At 45.8% G+C, this 16,237-nt stretch overlaps 1 protein-coding gene across 3 annotated transcripts in view; it reads left to right on the forward strand.

The window, feature by feature from the left end:
- Positions 1–16,237, forward strand: part of TTC7A (tetratricopeptide repeat domain 7A) — a 489,583-nt gene that overhangs the window by 209,159 nt on the left and 264,187 nt on the right. For all 3 annotated transcript variants that reach the window (XM_040351571.1, XM_040351572.1, XM_040351573.1), the window contains one exon: positions 10,560–10,677. In XM_040351571.1, coding sequence (XP_040207505.1) covers positions 10,560–10,677 — 118 coding nt within the window. The remainder of the gene's footprint in view (positions 1–10,559; positions 10,678–16,237) is intronic.

Genomic DNA, 16,237 nt, shown 5'->3' on the forward strand with positions numbered 1-16,237 from the left:
TGGATTAGGGGGAAGGACACTGGTCAAGGCTTTACCTGCCCTGATACAAATACTGTAACTGCCAATCTGCCGCAGGATATCTGCATGAGCTGGTCGGCAAGCGGTTAAGTAATCTTCTCTCAGCATGGCTCCACCCCAGGCTCTAACATGAAACACAATTTAACTCCATGCACTGCAAGCCAGCCTTGCCCAGGCAACAGTTGTGTTTAGGCTTCTGCTGTCCCTCTGACCATTTCTATCTGCTAGTTTCCCCGACCTTGGCTTGTGTTCCTGACTATCCTGTGCTTAACCCAGAACTGCTGCTTCCGCTCTGTCCACCAGAGCCAGTCCGTGAGAATGAGCTGAGAGACCCCAGGGGCCGCGACCCAGAGTCAGCTGCAGCCAAATCCTTTCTCCTTACTCGAGGCTCTGGTGAATACCTGCTGCCTCTTAGACTCCGTGCCCTGGGGAATCCTAAGCTCTAGCTTCCTGCTTGGTACGTGTCAGTGTTCAGATGGAGCTGCTTTCCTGAACTACCCAGAGCTCCATCCGCAGAAACCAGCTGAAGGGTCCACAACCTTAGCAGTGTGCTCCTAACCTCAGCAGTGTGCATCTATCACCTGGCCTCAGGTGACCTAGCAATATGTATTTAGTTTGGTTAACCACTTGCCTACCGCCCTATATCAGTTTTATTGCTACAGTGATCAAATATGTAGCAGAATACATATTGGTCTAAATTTATGAAGAAGTAACATTTTTTTCCATTTTTCTATGGGATATGTTTTATAGCAGAAAGAAGCATGCGCTAAACGCTTTCCCCAACTTGTTCATTCCCTGACTTAGTTGGGGTAGGCGGTACACTTTGGTGGGGGTGGGTCGGCCATGCCTCGTGACCTGGGAACCCACCTTCTGACCTTTGACCCCTGCGGGAGGTCCCTATTCCAATTCTAGCCTTATTCTTCAAAGGGAAACCCTAACCCTAATGCCCTGTACACACGATCGGTTCGTCTGATGAAAACGAACCGATGGATTTTTTCATCAGATATCCGATGAAGCTGACTGTCATCAGTCGTGCCTACACACCATCGGTTAAAAATCTGATCGTGTTCAACGCGGTGACGTAAAACACAACGACGTGCTGAGAAAAATTAAGTTCAATGCTTCCGAGCATGCGTCGACTTGATTCTGAGCATGCATGGATTTTTGACCGATGGATTTCCCCACAGACGATCTTTTTTTTCTATCGTTTTTTTAATCATAAGAAAAATTTAAAACATGTTCTATTTTTTTTCACCGATGGGAAAAAAAACTGATGGGGCCCACACACGATCGGTTCGTCCGATGAAAACGGTCTGTTTTCATCGGATGAACGGATCGTGTGTACAGGGCGTAACCCCCTAACCCTCTAACCCTAAGCCTTTTTTTTTAAATTGTCGGTCATTTTTAATTTATATCGCAAAAAAAAAAAAAAACACAGAGGTGATCAAATATTACCAAAATAAAGCTCTATTTATAATGAAAAAAGGGCTTGGTTTTGGTTGGGGGGCTAAATGCTCTGGAGGTGAAGTGGTTATATACCTAAATCCAACTACAATATTGTCCTGTATGGGCAAGGTGACAGTGGGGCAGATTCACGTAGATGGGCGTAAATTTGGGGCGGGCGTAACGTATCTGATTTACGTTACGCCGCTGCAAGTTTTTCAGGCAAGTGCTTTATTCACAAAGCACTTGCGTGTAAAGTTGCGGCGGCGTAACGTAAATCACCCGGCGGAATTCAAATTTGGCGGGTAGGGGGCGTGTATCATTTAAATGAAGCGCGTCCCCGCACTGAACGAACTGCGCATGCGCTGTCCCTAAAATATCCCAGCGTGCATTGCTCTAAATGACATCGCAAGGACGTCATTGGTTTTGACGTGGACGTAAATTACGTCCAGCACCATTCACGGACGACTTACGCAAACAACGTAATTTTGTTTAATTTTCTACGCGGGAACGACGGCCATACTTAACATTGACTGCGCCTCATAGACCCAGGGGCAACTTTACGCCGGGAAAAGCCTAACGTAAACGTCGTAACTTTACTGCGTCGGCCGCGCGTACGTTCGGGAATTTGCGTATCTAGCTAATTTGCATACTCGACAGGGAAATCAACGGAAGCGCCACCTAGCGGGCAAAAAAAAAAATTGCAGTTAAGATCCGACGGCGTAAGAGACTTACGCCTGTCGGATCTAATGGATATCTAAGCGTAACTGATTCTAAGAATCAGTCGCATAGATACGACGGCGCTAGGCAGAGATACGACGGCGTATCTGGAGATGCGCCGTCGTATCTCTTTTGTGAATCTGGGCCAGTGTCTCTTTTAGATTGCGCTCACATGGGTGGGCTGCTTTAGCGCATAAGTATAAAGGTGCATTAAAGAAAGTCATTCAAATGAATCATCTGCCTATGGCATAAAAAAAAGTTGCATGCGGCATTTTTAGCAACGCACACATTTTAGTGCATTCAGAAGGTGCGTTCAGGATTAATGACACTGCATCACACGAATGCATGTAATATGCAATAGTGCGAATGGTGCCAAAAGCTAATTTCTTTTATTTCCATCCCCTCCACATCATTACCTCTCTGGCATAACTTTTCACAGCTCTCAGATATGGATCTCACATTATACATTGGGCTAGATTCATAAAGCCCGCCATAAGTTTGTGCGGGCGTAGCGTATCTCAGATACGCTACGCCGCCGTAACTTAGTGAGGCTGGGGCTGGATTCACAAAGAACCTGCGCCCTAAGTTACGGCGGCGTAGCGTACATCTGCCGGCGTAAGCGCGGCAAATTCAAATTCTGAAGAGGTGGGCGTGTTTTATGTAAATAAAACATGACCCCACGTAAATTACGTTTCTCACGAACGTATCCCAGTGCGCATGCTGCTAATCACGTCGCAAATAGTCAATGCATTCGACGTGAATGTAATTTACGCAAAGCCCTATTCGCAAACGACTTACGCAAACAACGTAGACGACGCAAAATTTGACGCTGTCCCGACGTCCATACTTAACATTGGCTATACCTCATATAGCAGGGGCAACGTTACGCCGGAAAAAGCCTTACGGAAACGACGTAAAAAAATCCGCCGGGCGCACGTACGTTTTGGAATCGGCGTATCCAGCTCATTTGCATATTCTACGCTGAAATCGACGGAAGCGCCACCTAGCGGCCAGCGTAAATATGCAACTAAGATACGACGGCGTAAGAGACTTACGCCAGTCGGATCTTAGCCTAATTTCGGCGTATCTTGCTTTGAATACAAAAGAAGATACACCGGCGCAGCTTTGAATTTACGCGGCGTATCTATAGATACGCCATGTAAATTCTTTCTAAAATCTAGCCCAATGTGTTTTTCAATAAGGACAGAATTTCACAAATTCTTGAGAAGCCGTCCATGGGTGCAGCCAATAACAATAAGCCAACTGTCAGTTTTCTCGCGGCGGGAAGGCTGCAGGTTGGACTTCTAATGACGCTTGCTTGTTAAAGGTGAATTAATGCCTGGATTTCATGCTCCAGTTCTAGTGGCTTCCACATTAATGTGCATCTGGCGTACAGGATGTTCCTAGGTGCGCTTTTGTTGCAGATTTTACACCGAGGCTCCTGAAAGGGCTACACATGTGGGGGAGCAGGTGAAACGAGGACAACGGAAGACGCCGACTTCTCTTTACCTACCGCCAGATTCTGCAGAAATTAATAACAGCACAAAGCAGTCTCTTGGTAAAACAGATTTAAACCCGACAGTTGTTCATGTATTATGTATTTGTGGTCTCTGTACCGTGCAACCTGAACGAAGGAGATAAAGGCGACGTGCTTATATTACCATGCGTGCCAATATCTGCAGAGACTGGCAAGTGCAACTCCAGCCTAAGATGAAGCTTTTGCATTTCCAATATATGATTATATTGATTATATTGTCTACACTGTATATGTTTATATATACAGTTGTGCTCATAAGTTTACATACCCTGGCAGAATTTATGATTTCTTGGCCATTTTACAGACAATATGAATGAGAACACAAAAACCTTTCTGTCACTCATGGTTAGCGTTTGGCTGAAGCCATTTATTATCAATCAACTGTGTTTCCTCTTTTTAAATCATAATGACAACAGAAACTACCCAAATGACCCTGATCAAAAGTTTACATACCCCAGTTCTTAAAGTGGAGGTTCACCCTAAAAACGTTTGTTTTTTTTACATTAAAAAGTACAATAGTAAGGACATTACATTTCGGCAGTTTTTTTTTTTTTTTTTGCTCCGTACTTACCTTTATATCCGGATTTTGTCCAGGGCTTCCGCGTTCTGACGACTCCGGGACTGGGCGTTCCTATCTCTGCCTCGGGCTTCCGATGCTTGCGGGACTGGGCGTTCCTATATTTTCGTTGGATGATTGACGGCTTGTGAAACAGGTGACCTGTCGCACAACGCGCGTCACCAGATTTCCGGAAATACCCGAGCTAAGGGTCGGCACTATACGGCGCCTGCGCCCGCCGTGTAGAGCTGACTGCGCAGGCGCCGTATAGTGCCGTTTTGCAGTTCGGCTCTTTCCCGACGTATGGTGACGCGCGTTGTGCGACAGGTCACCTGTTTCACAAGATGTCAATCATCGAACGGAAGAATAGGAACGCCCAGTCACGCAGTCATCGGAACCCGGAAGCCCTGGACAACATCAGGATATAAAGGTATGTACCGAGAAAAAAAAAAAAATGCCGAAATGTAATGTCCTTAGTATGCTGGATCTGCTAGATGCAATTAAAATTAAAAACATTTTTTGAGTAAACCCTCACTTTAACCACTTTACAACCGGAGGCCGTCTTTTAACGTCCTCGGCTTTGTGCGGTTTGTGCGGTGATATCTGAATGATGCCTGCAGCTACAGGCATCATTCAGATATCACCGTCTTCAGCCGGCGATTCTGTGCACTATAAGAACGATCAAAGCGGCAGTTCCGCCGCTTGATCTTCTTATCGGCGGCGGGAGGGGACGTCCCCCCCTCCCGTCGCCATCCGGTGCTTCTCCGGGCTCTCCCGTGCCATCGGGGGCCCGGAGAGCGAATCCGCCGGTGCTGTCTGGGAAGCATAGAGATGACCAGATGGTCACCAGTCATCTCTATGACCGTCAGAGGCCCGGGCGCGACGTTATGACGTCACGCCCGTTACCCGCAAGTAAACAAAGCCGTAATAGCGGCTGTCGGCATGTGATCGGTGAATTTTTTCACCCATTTCATGCTTGTAAGCCTGGAGGAGAGATACGGGGTCTTATTGACCCCACATCTCTCCATAAAGAGGACCTGTCACAGTGATTCCTATTACAAGGGATGTTTACATTCCTTGTAATAGGAATAAAAGTGATTACATTTTTTTTTTTTTTTAAGTGTAAAAATAAAAAAATTAAGTAAAAAAAAATGTTTTAAAACGCCCCTGTCCCCGGTAGCTCTCGCGCAGAAGCGAACATGCATGCAAGTCCCACCCACATATGTAAACGCCGTTCAAACCCCACATCTGAGGTATCATCGCGTGCGTTAGAGCGTGTGCAACAGTTGCAGCACTAGACCTCCTCTGTAACTCGAAAATAGTAACCTGTAAAAAAATGTAAAGCGTCGCCTATGGAGATTTTTAAGTACCGAAGTTTGGCGCCATACCATGAGCGTGCGCAATTTTAAAGTGTGACATGTTAGGTATCTATTTACTCGGCGTAACATCATCTTTCACATTATACAAAAAAATTGGGCTAACTTTACTGTTTGTTATTTTTTATTTCATGAAACTGTTTTTTTCCCTAAAAAAGGCGTTTGAAAAATGATTGCGCAAATACCGTGCGAGGAAAAAAAGTTGCAATGACCACCATTTTATTCCCAAGGGTGTCTGCTAAAAAAAAATATATAATGTTTGGGGGTTCTGATTAATTTTCTAGCAAGAAAATTGTGATTTTTACATGAAGTTGAGTGCCAAAGGAAGTGCCAAAATAGGCCCGGTTGTCAAGTGGTTAAAGTGGTTGTAAAGGTTCCTTTTTTATTTATTTTTAAATAACAAACATGTCATACTTACCTCCACTGTGCAGCTTGTTTTGCACAGAGTGGCCCCGATCGTCCTCTTCTGGGGTCCCACGGTGGCTCTCGCGGCTCCTCCCCGCATTAGATAACCCCCTCTTGGATGCTTTCTTCCAAGGGGTTACCTTACGGGCGCGCTCCTGAGTCATACACATGGCATCCATAGATGCCAAGTGTATGACTCGGCCCCGCCCCCTTCGGCCGTGTCATTGGATTTAATTGACAGCAGCGGAAGCCAATGGCTTTGCTTCTATCTATCTATCCAATGAAGAGCCGAGAAGCCGTGGAGACACGGGATTGCGCCCATGGAAATTTGGGGCTCAGTTAAGCAAAACGGGGGGGGCTGTGGGGCCAGACACTGCAAGTTTTTTTTTCACCTTCAACCCCTTTAATAATCTTTAACATCAATGACAGCTTGAAGTCTTTTGTGGTATTTGTGGATGAGGCTCTTTATCTTCTCAGATGGTAAAGCTGCCCATTCCTCTTGGCAAAAAGCCTCCAGTTTCTGTAATTTCTTGGGCTCTCTTGCACGAACAGCACATTTGTGATCTCTCCAGAGGGGCTCAATGATATTGAGGTCAGGAGACTGAGATGGTCACTCCAGAACCTTCACTTTATTCTGCTGTAACCAATGAAAGGTCAATTTGGCCTTGTGTTTTGGATCATTGTCATGTTGGAATGTCCAAGTACATCCCATGCGCAGCTTCCTGGCTGATGAATGCAAATGTTCCTCCAATATTTTTTGATAACATACTGCATTCATCTTGCCATCAATTTTGACCAAATTTCCTGTGACCTTGTAGCTCACACATCCCCAAAACATCTGCGATCCACCTTCGTGTTTCACAGTAGGAATGGTGTACCTTTCATCATAGACCTTGTTGACTCCAAATGTAGTGTTTATGGTTGTGACCAAGAAGCTAAATTTTGGTCTCATCACTCCAAATGACTTTGTGCCAGAATGTTTGAGGCTTGTTTGGCGTATTGTAAGCGGGATACTTTGTGACATTTGCGTAGTAATGCCTTTCTTCTGGCGACTGCAGTCCATCTTTCTTCAAGTGCCTCCTTTTTGTGCATCTGGAAACAGCCACACCACATGTTTTTATAGAGTCCTGTATTTCACCTGAAGTTATTTGTGGGTTTTTCTTTGCATCCCGAACAATTTTCCTGGCAGTTGTGCATGTAACTTTAGTTGGTCTACCTGAACGTGGTTTGGTTTCAAAGGAACCCCTTATTTTCTACTTCTTGATTAGAGTTTGAAATCTGCAATGAATTTTAGTGTAAATACACACAATATAATACCCATTTTTGGTAAAATATAAAAAATGAGGCTGGGTCAAGTAGATGGATACACAACATGCCAAGTCCTAAAATTATGTGCACCAGTGATATCCCAAAAAAACGACGATGCCCAAAAATTGCCAAGGGAGATACTTTTAAAGCTTGTACAGCTCATCATTTAAGAGTTAAAAGTGGTTGTAAAGGTACAAGGTTTTTTTGCCTTCATGCATCCCCCCAGCCCCTCCTAATACTTACTTGAACCCCCTCTCGATCCAGCAATGACCAGGAGAGTCTTGCCTCTCCAAAGACATGCACTCCGGATTGGCTTTTGGCAGCAGCAGGAGCCATTGTCAATCACATCCAGTGAGCCAATCAGGAGGAGGTGGGGCCGAGCCACAGTTTCGTGTCTGAATGGACACACAGAACAGCGGCTCGGCTTGGGTGCCGCCATAGCAAGCTACTTGCTGTGGGGGCCAGAAGTGCCGATGTGAAACACGAGAAAAGGAGGATCTGGGCTGCTCTTTGCAAAACCATTGTACAGAGCATAAAAAAAAGATTTTAGTATCAGTTTCACCAGGAGCTCTTGTGTTAGAATTATTGCTCTCACTCTGATGTTTGACACGATATGTCACACTTCTGGTGCGACCGGGGTTTACAAACACATGCGCACCATGGGCCTACATTTGCGCATGAGTGCGGGGCAATGAGGGTTATGACAATTTGTCTTATTTTTTAAATAGTATTTTATTTGTGTAACTTTTTCTTTTATTTATGTCTCCCCTGTCCGTCACACCATCTGACAAAGCACAGATCGGCTTGGTTAGGTGTGTCCCCTGGCTGTACTGCTCTGTGAAGTGATTGGCGGCTAGGGAGCTGCTGCATCATCTTCAAGTCAGGAGCTGGCTGAAGAAAACCGCAGAAGCTGCAGCCATCAGCTTGTGAATAAAGGTTCATGTCCAAAGAGCTTAACTAGTTAATGTACTTTTTTAATGTATTTTTATGCAAGTACCTGGATTTGATTTGTTATCAGACTCTTGCAATCCCCTAGGGGGGCAGGACAGGTATGCTGCATGCCAATGTGTTGGCAAGGAGCATGATGGGAGTTGGTCCAGTATGACCTGACTCAGAGGAAGTGGATTGAATGATGATTCTTGCAATCAGACTGAGGGCATCTAGTATCAGAAAAAAGTTACGGCAGGGAAATGTTTGAATTAAGGCTCGGTTCACATTGGATGCCGATGCGGCTCCCAGCAAGGGTGCTGTGCGTCCTGGTTCACCGTTTCAGGTCTGATTTCAGCCCGAATGTTGGTCTGAATTAGGACCTGAAACGGACCAAAAGACGCACAGGGGTCCTGTGCAAATTCGCATCGGAGGCCACATTGGAGATATGTGAACCGCCTACATAGAGAGCCATTCACATTCTCCTGCTATTGCAAATTGGATGCGGGGATCCCCATATTTGGCAAGTACAGAATCACAGTATATATAAAATAATATGCAAAGTGGTTGGAGGGAAGCTTCAGGATAGCAAAGATGTTTTTATTACAAATTATGTGAGCAGACTGCAGTTCCTCTTTAACTGTGCATGTTCTTATGATACTGATGGGGGGAGGGTGGTGTATCCCTTCCCTCCACTTAGGTCTCACATTACACTCAGTTCTCTGCTCCATGCTGTGCAGTTCCTCTTTAAGGCCCCTTTCACATTGAGGCGTTTTTCATGCGGTACAGCGCTAAAAATAGCGCTGCTATACCGCATGAAAAAATCATGCCCTGCAGGCATCAATGTGAAAGCCCGAAGGCTTTCACACTGAAGCGGTGCGGTAGCAGGACCGCTCCAAAAGTCCTGCTAGCCGCATCTTTGGAACGGTATAGGAGCGGGGTGTTTACCACTCCTATACCACGCCTTCCCATTGAAATCAATGGGAAACCGCGGTAATACCGCCCGCAATGCGCCTCTGCAGAGGCGCATTGCGGGCAGTATTAACCCTTTTTCGGCCGCTAGCGGGGGTTAATACCGCTCGCTAGCGCCCGAATATCGCGGTAAATACGACGGTATAGCGGCGCTACAAATAGCGCGGCTGTACCGTCACCGCGGCTCCACTGCCCAATGTGAAAGCAGCCTAAGGCCCCGTACACACGAGAGGATCGATCCGATGAAATTGATCCGCGGATCGGTTTCAGCGGATAGATCCGCTGGTGTGTACGATCCAGCGGATATTTATCCGCGGATATATTTCGGGCTGACCGATTTCCAGCGGATAAAAATTTCTTAGCATGCTAAGAAATCTATCCGCTGGAATCGGCTCCAGCGGATCGATCCGGTGGTCTGTACAGACTCACCGGATCGATCCGTCCGAACCCATCCCTCGAATGCGTCGTAATGATTCGACGCATGCGTGGATATCCTTATATAACAGCGTCGCGCACGTCGCCGCATCATCATCGCGGCAACGGCGCGACACGTCACCGCGGACGGAATTCCGCGGGGATTTTGATCTCCTGGTTAGTACAACCAGGAGATCAAAATCCGCCAGAGGATTTTTCCGCGGATAAATCCTCTCGTATGTACCCGGCATAACTGTGCATGTTTCCTTATGATACTGATGGGGGGGGGGGGGAGGGTGGTGTATCCCTTCCCTCCACCTAGGTCTCACATTATACTCACTTCTCTGCTCCATGCTGTGCAGTTGTATGACATCAGATCCCTGCCCCCTTCCTTCTGGCGCTAAGAAATGCCATGTAAATGGTGTGCTTTAAGGGGCTGTAGGGAGACCTGACATATGCATAGACATGACATATGTAGAGGTTTGCAGCCACTATAAGTTTTTTTTTGTTTGTTTTTTGGTATAGTTTTCAAGGGTGCAGGGGACTTTAAATGGCTCCTCAGGGTTACAGAAGTTTCTTTCAACTACCATGAACTTGTAGTTATGCATTATTAGTTGGTTATGTGACATTCAATATTGTGGAATAGATATACCCTAATGCTAACCTTAGTTCTTTCTTTATGATGTCAGCACTGGTGACTGTGTTAGGGTTGATTCAGCACTGTCAGGGTGATCACATGGTTTTGTTCAAAGCATCAAGGTTTTTTTTTTATGTTGGTTCTGTATATTTAAAATAATGCTATTTTAAATGCTATGTATACAACAGATGCCTTAGCGCCCTTGCAGCTGACATGTTTATTTCTGGTTTCTTTCCTGTATTGCAGTTGGAAGAAGGGGAGCGTTTTGCGAAACAAGTGACAGACATGGGAGATAGAGCGGGAGAATCACTCGCAAAAGGATTCCTGGCACTGGGACTGGTGTACAGCTTGCAAGCTACTGATGGTAATATCCTCTCTCTCTCTTTAGTTGTTTTTCTTTCTGTTTGTGCATAAAAATAAAAAGCAGTTTTTCCATTAAAGAGGACCCGTTCTGCGGAAAGTGTGCCCAGGGGGACAAATTATTAATCACCAGTATTTCCCGCAGACTCCATTAAGCTGAATATTTTCATTCTTTCTGGGTCCTGTAGCAGGCCTTACAGGCAATGCTAGAAGGGGTAAGTCCCATATTGGTAGACAAGTGGGTGTCAGTAAGGCTGTGGTGAGAATGGAGGAGTCTGCCTAAAACAGATAGAGAGAGCAAGCCAGGGGCACAGTTCTTGTTTAGTATCCAATAAAGGAACGCTTACAACCGGTGCTAGAGAATTAGTAAATCCTACTAGTATCAGTCAGATACTGTGAAACCATAGAGAAGGGGGGAATTAGCAACCCTGGGCAGAACATGCGTCTGGGGAGATAATTGGAAAGCAACTCACAGGGCTATTGATCAGCGAAATGGCAGTAGTGGATCCATCCAGGTGGACACCTCACAAGGAGAGGTGAAAAACCAGACTGTTTCTCCATCTTGAACCCTCAGACGAGCTGGGAAAAGGACGCTGTAACGGACTCTACGAGTCCGCAGGGCTGCCTTTACTTGGTGGAATGACTTCCGCAGCTTTTGCATCTCCATGGAATAGTCGGGAAAGATTAGCAGTTTACGATTCTGGTAAGCGATGTCACCCTGCACCCTGACAGCACAGGGAACCCTGTCCCGGAAATTGAAAAGCCTCAGGAGGAAAGTGCACGGTGGGGCCCCAGGCTTGGGTGGTGTCTCCACAGTGTAGTAGGGTGAAAATTGGGCTGCAGGTAACAGTTGTGGAACAGTTCCTCCGCAAAGATCGTCGGCTTGGGTCCCCCAGCGCTCTCAGCCAGGCCCATAATGCATAGGTTGTTTCTATGATTGCAGTTCTCCGCATCTTCTGCCTTGTTTTCTAGTGCCCGGACCTTTGTCTGCAGGAAGCATAGAACAGTAGTATGCTCAGCGACCACGTCCTCAGTGTGGCCTAAATACTGCTCCACCGAGGACAGCCGGGAACGCACCTTGTCAATGTCCTGGCGAAGGAGCCCTACATCCAGCTATACAGCCTCTATTTTGGAGCCTAGCATTGCTAGGCAGCAATATCTGGCTGTGATGTGGCAGCCGGTTCCTCCAGCTCTGTCTGCGATGCCATGTTGAAAAAGAATCAAGCACAGGCCGCCACGTGGGTACTAGAGGCCAGGAGAACCCCCTTAGCGCCGGGAACTTGAGCTTCTTACCCCGACCAGAATATGGGCCAGATGATCAGTGGTACATCAGGGTGTCAGCGGGTTACTATGCGGGAAGGAGAGAGAGCGCAGAAATTGGAGAGATTATGGGTGAGACCAGCAGAGCTCCAGCCGAATGCTTCCACTCACCTCGCCATCTTATTTTCATTCTTTCTAATGGCTTACAATGCTATGTTCTTCAATACATCTCTGTATGGAAGTTTTCTTGGTAGAGGAGCGGGGCCTTGCTTCCTAAAGAATAAAGGGTCCCATAATGGGAGTAACGGACCCCTGGATCATGGGGAAGGGCCCCGGTCTGGTTTAAAAACAGAAAAAGGGATGAGAGAGTCAGGTAAGGTATGTACCCCCGTTTCATCACTTGGGGTCAGGGGTGGAGTTTTCTTTTGAAGAAGCAAACAGGAATGTATCAGAATCATTATAAAGTGTTCTCAGCAAAATTTTCAACTATGATTGTTAAGATTGAAACATTTAAGGTAGACTCTAACTAGTTGATATGCGTTATTTATTTATTACAGGTACTTGTATAGCACTATCAATTTACGCAGCGCTTTACATATATTGTACATTCACATCAGTCCTGGTTATTACATTGACATCTCTTCTTTCCGCCACATATCATACAGAAGAGCCATTTCTCTAAAGGCATTGTATTCTTTCAAATGTATATCATTGTTTTAACTAGGTAGTAATCAGGGCTCAAGTCCTGCGGGAACACGTGGGAACAGCGTCCATGCACTTTTTCACAGCAGGTCCTTTTGCAGGACTAGAGCAGCCTCAAGCAGCCGAGCCGCCCGAGCCAATCCTTCACTAAGCGGCGATGCCCAGCTCGAGTCACTGTCAGGGGCAGGCGAACCTTAGTAATCCTTTATGTTACTGCCCGCTTCCTGTATATGGATTCATCGGGTAGTTTGTGGGTATTCCGTCACTTCCTCGATGCCGCAATGTCTCCTGGGAGCGTTTGTCATTGTTCCCAGGAGACATTGCGGAGGTCTGCCGCGAGTTATCGCGGGATTTAGAAAGAACGTGCCTAAAGTTCTTTCTAAATCCCGCGATAACTCGCGGCAGACCTCCGCAATGTCTCCTGGGAACAATGACAAAAGCTCCCAGGAGACATTGCGGCATCGAGGAAGTGACGGAATACCCACACACTACCCGATTAATCCATATACAGGAAGCGGCCAGTAACATAAAGGATTACTAAGGTACAGTGGATCGAAAAAAAAACAAAAACACGCGGTTTAGTAATTATGCATATGAGCGTATCATTTTTTTTTTTTTGGGGTGGGGGAGTGGATCTTGGATGGGAGTTCCCACACTTTTTTCCCCAGGACTTGACCCCGGGTAGTAATGAAGGTATATTCCCTGTGTTGCTTGGTTGCCTTGCCTTGTAACAACAGGCTTACATGTTGTGGCTGTAGTTTGAAGTGTCATGGCTGATCGATTCCCTTATGTCCATGTATTCCTTCAGCTAGCTGGTCACTTTGGGTCAAGGGAATAGGACAATTTCCTGTTCAGGGTCACACAGCTCCCAATACATATCTCACCATCCCCTCTGTGTTGCATCACAAATGTGGTAGTGCTAATGTAATGAAACCCTACATGAGTGAGCTCTTTGTCTGTCTGTAAATGCTATGCCTGTTGGTGTCTGTGTGCAATCTAATTACCGTGTAGCTCTCACCGGCATAAGCACTAGACTGAGAGATCCAGGGATTGTGGCATATGTAGTTTCTTCACAGGAAGTGTCTGTTCTCACACTACAAACAGAGGTCATGCATTACCCCATAGAGTGGTGCCATACCGCATGCTTCATGTTTGAACATAAACAGAAAGTGCTGACACTGGCCAACAAATGGCACAATGAAACTACATGAGCAATGCACATCTTATATAGGTGAAAAAAACAAGGTGCAAGTCGGAAGGTTTGTAATACCTATAAAAAAAAAAATCTTGGCATTTTGTATATAAATAAACATTTTGCCCATACATTATTAATAAAAGCACTATTAGATGTCATTTTCAAAACTAAAATTTGTTACAGTAAAATTGTGTGAATCTATTTGTTCTAAAACATAAACTGTGGTAGTTCAAGTGTGGTAAACTTGAATGAATGAATGAATGAAAAATTTATATAGCGCGGCACATGCGAACTGAATCGCCTCTGGGCGCTTGTTGTTCGTGTCTCATGCCTTTCAAAAAAGCAGGGTTTTGATCTGCCTTCTGAAAGACAGGTGGTTTTGCTCCAACCGAATGCTGGTTGGTAAAGCATTCCAAAGCCTGGGGCCCTGGAAAGCAAACCTTCTTTCTCCCTTGGACTTGTATTTGGTTATAGGAACCTTGACCAGATTTTGGTCGGTGGAACGCAAAATGCGACTGCAATTGTACGGTTTGATCTTGTCGCATAGATATCTAGGAGCCTTCCCATGGATGCACTTATGTGTCAGGCAGAGTGCTTTGAATGCAATTCTGTCTTTCACTGGCAGCCAGTGAAGGGATCTCAGTGAAGGTGAGATTGATTCCCAAGATTTTTTCCCAGTCACCAGTCTGGCGGCCGTATTCTGTACGACTTGGAGACGAGCGATTTGGTACTTGGGTAGCCCGAGGTAAAGGGCATTTGCATAGTCCAGTCTGGAATTTACGATTGTTCCCACCACGACTGCTACGTCTTCTTTAGGAATAAATGGAATCAGTCTGCGTAGTAGGCGCATCAAATGGTGCGCCCCGCTGACTACTGACCCTATTTGTGCGTCCATTGTCATGAAGGTGTCAAACGTGACTCCCAGACTTTTGACTTTGGAGCTAGGGGAGATGATTTGTCCCAGGATGGGAGAAGGTGTCCAGTTTGTTGTCGGTGGTTTCTTCCGCCTGGCATCGAAGATAAAGAGTTCTGTTTTAGCATTATTGAGTTTGAGATAACTCTTAGACATCCAGTTTTCTATTGAAGAGAGACATTTCTCTAATCTTAGATGATGATCCTTTTTGTGGCAGATGCGAAAATACAACTGCGTGTCGTCTGCATAGGAGTGATAAAGTAGTTCATGGCTACTGATAATATCAAAGAGAGGACGAAGATAGATATTAAACAGCACCGGTGACAGGGGGGATCCTTGGGGGACCCCGCATGTCACCGTGCGTTTTTCAGACGTGAAGGATCCCAGTTTCACTGTTTGTGATCGGTTTCCAAGAAAAGCGGAGAACCATGGTAAGGCATCTTCTGAGACTCCGGCGACTTCTGTTAGTCGTCTCAGTAGCAATTTATGGTCTACTGTGTCAAAAGCAGCGCTTAGGTCCAGCAGAACCAGGAGACATGATTCTCCTTCGTCTGCGGCCTCAAGCGCATCGTCCCATATTTTCAGTAAGGCCGTTTCTGTCCCGTGTCTGGGATCTTGATCTGTAATTAAACTCCTGGGACCTGGCAAGCCACGGAGACAATTAACCATGTGCTATTAAAGACACAAAGCACTCCAAAGTTATATAAGACTAGAGTTCAAAAGTTATTATAATATATTACAATAATTTTATTTGATGAATTCCAGTTTTAAAGAGAACATCTCATACATCTCACAGGGTGCCACGCACTCACCTGTTGCCCTGTGTGGTTTGTAGGCTTCCATATCATGGTCAGCTGTCTGGACATGGTCGGGAGTTGAACAAGGCTGGTGGTTAGGTGTTAAACAGGCCAAAATTTGATGCGTGTTTAGACAATTTAAAGCACGCCGTGCATGAATCATTACTTTTTGATTAGCTGCAGGCGCTGATCTAACAAATATTTTTCAATAGTTCTGTTTGAGAGAAATTCATCATTAGATCGACTTCGCTCGAACTGGAGCCATGGACAGAACGAAATTCATCCGGTCCCTGCTAAACCGGCTGAATTTGGATCTATCTATGACCAGCTTCTTTTCGACCCTCCCTGTTGGAAGTCCTCCTGCATTCCTGATACTACTTTTGCCTACACATATGTGCATTTTATGCCCTTAGGCATTCTGTTTACATGCGGAAGCATGGCTTGTCCAAAAGTCATTGGGGCAGATTCTCAGAGTTACGCTGGCATATCAGTAGATACGCCGACGTAACTCCGAATCTAAGCCCGTCGCATGTTTAAATGTATTCTCAAACTGAGATACACTTAAACTTGCCTAAGATACGACGGCCTGCGCCGTCGTATCTTAGGGTGCAATATTTACGCTGGCCGCTAGGTGGCGCGTCCATTGATGTCGGCGTAGAATATGCTAATGAGTAGTTAGGCCGATTCACGAACGCAC

The sequence above is a fragment of the Rana temporaria genome, chromosome 4 (genome assembly GCF_905171775.1).
Source record: "Rana temporaria chromosome 4, aRanTem1.1, whole genome shotgun sequence".
Classification (NCBI taxonomy): domain Eukaryota; kingdom Metazoa; phylum Chordata; class Amphibia; order Anura; family Ranidae; genus Rana; species Rana temporaria.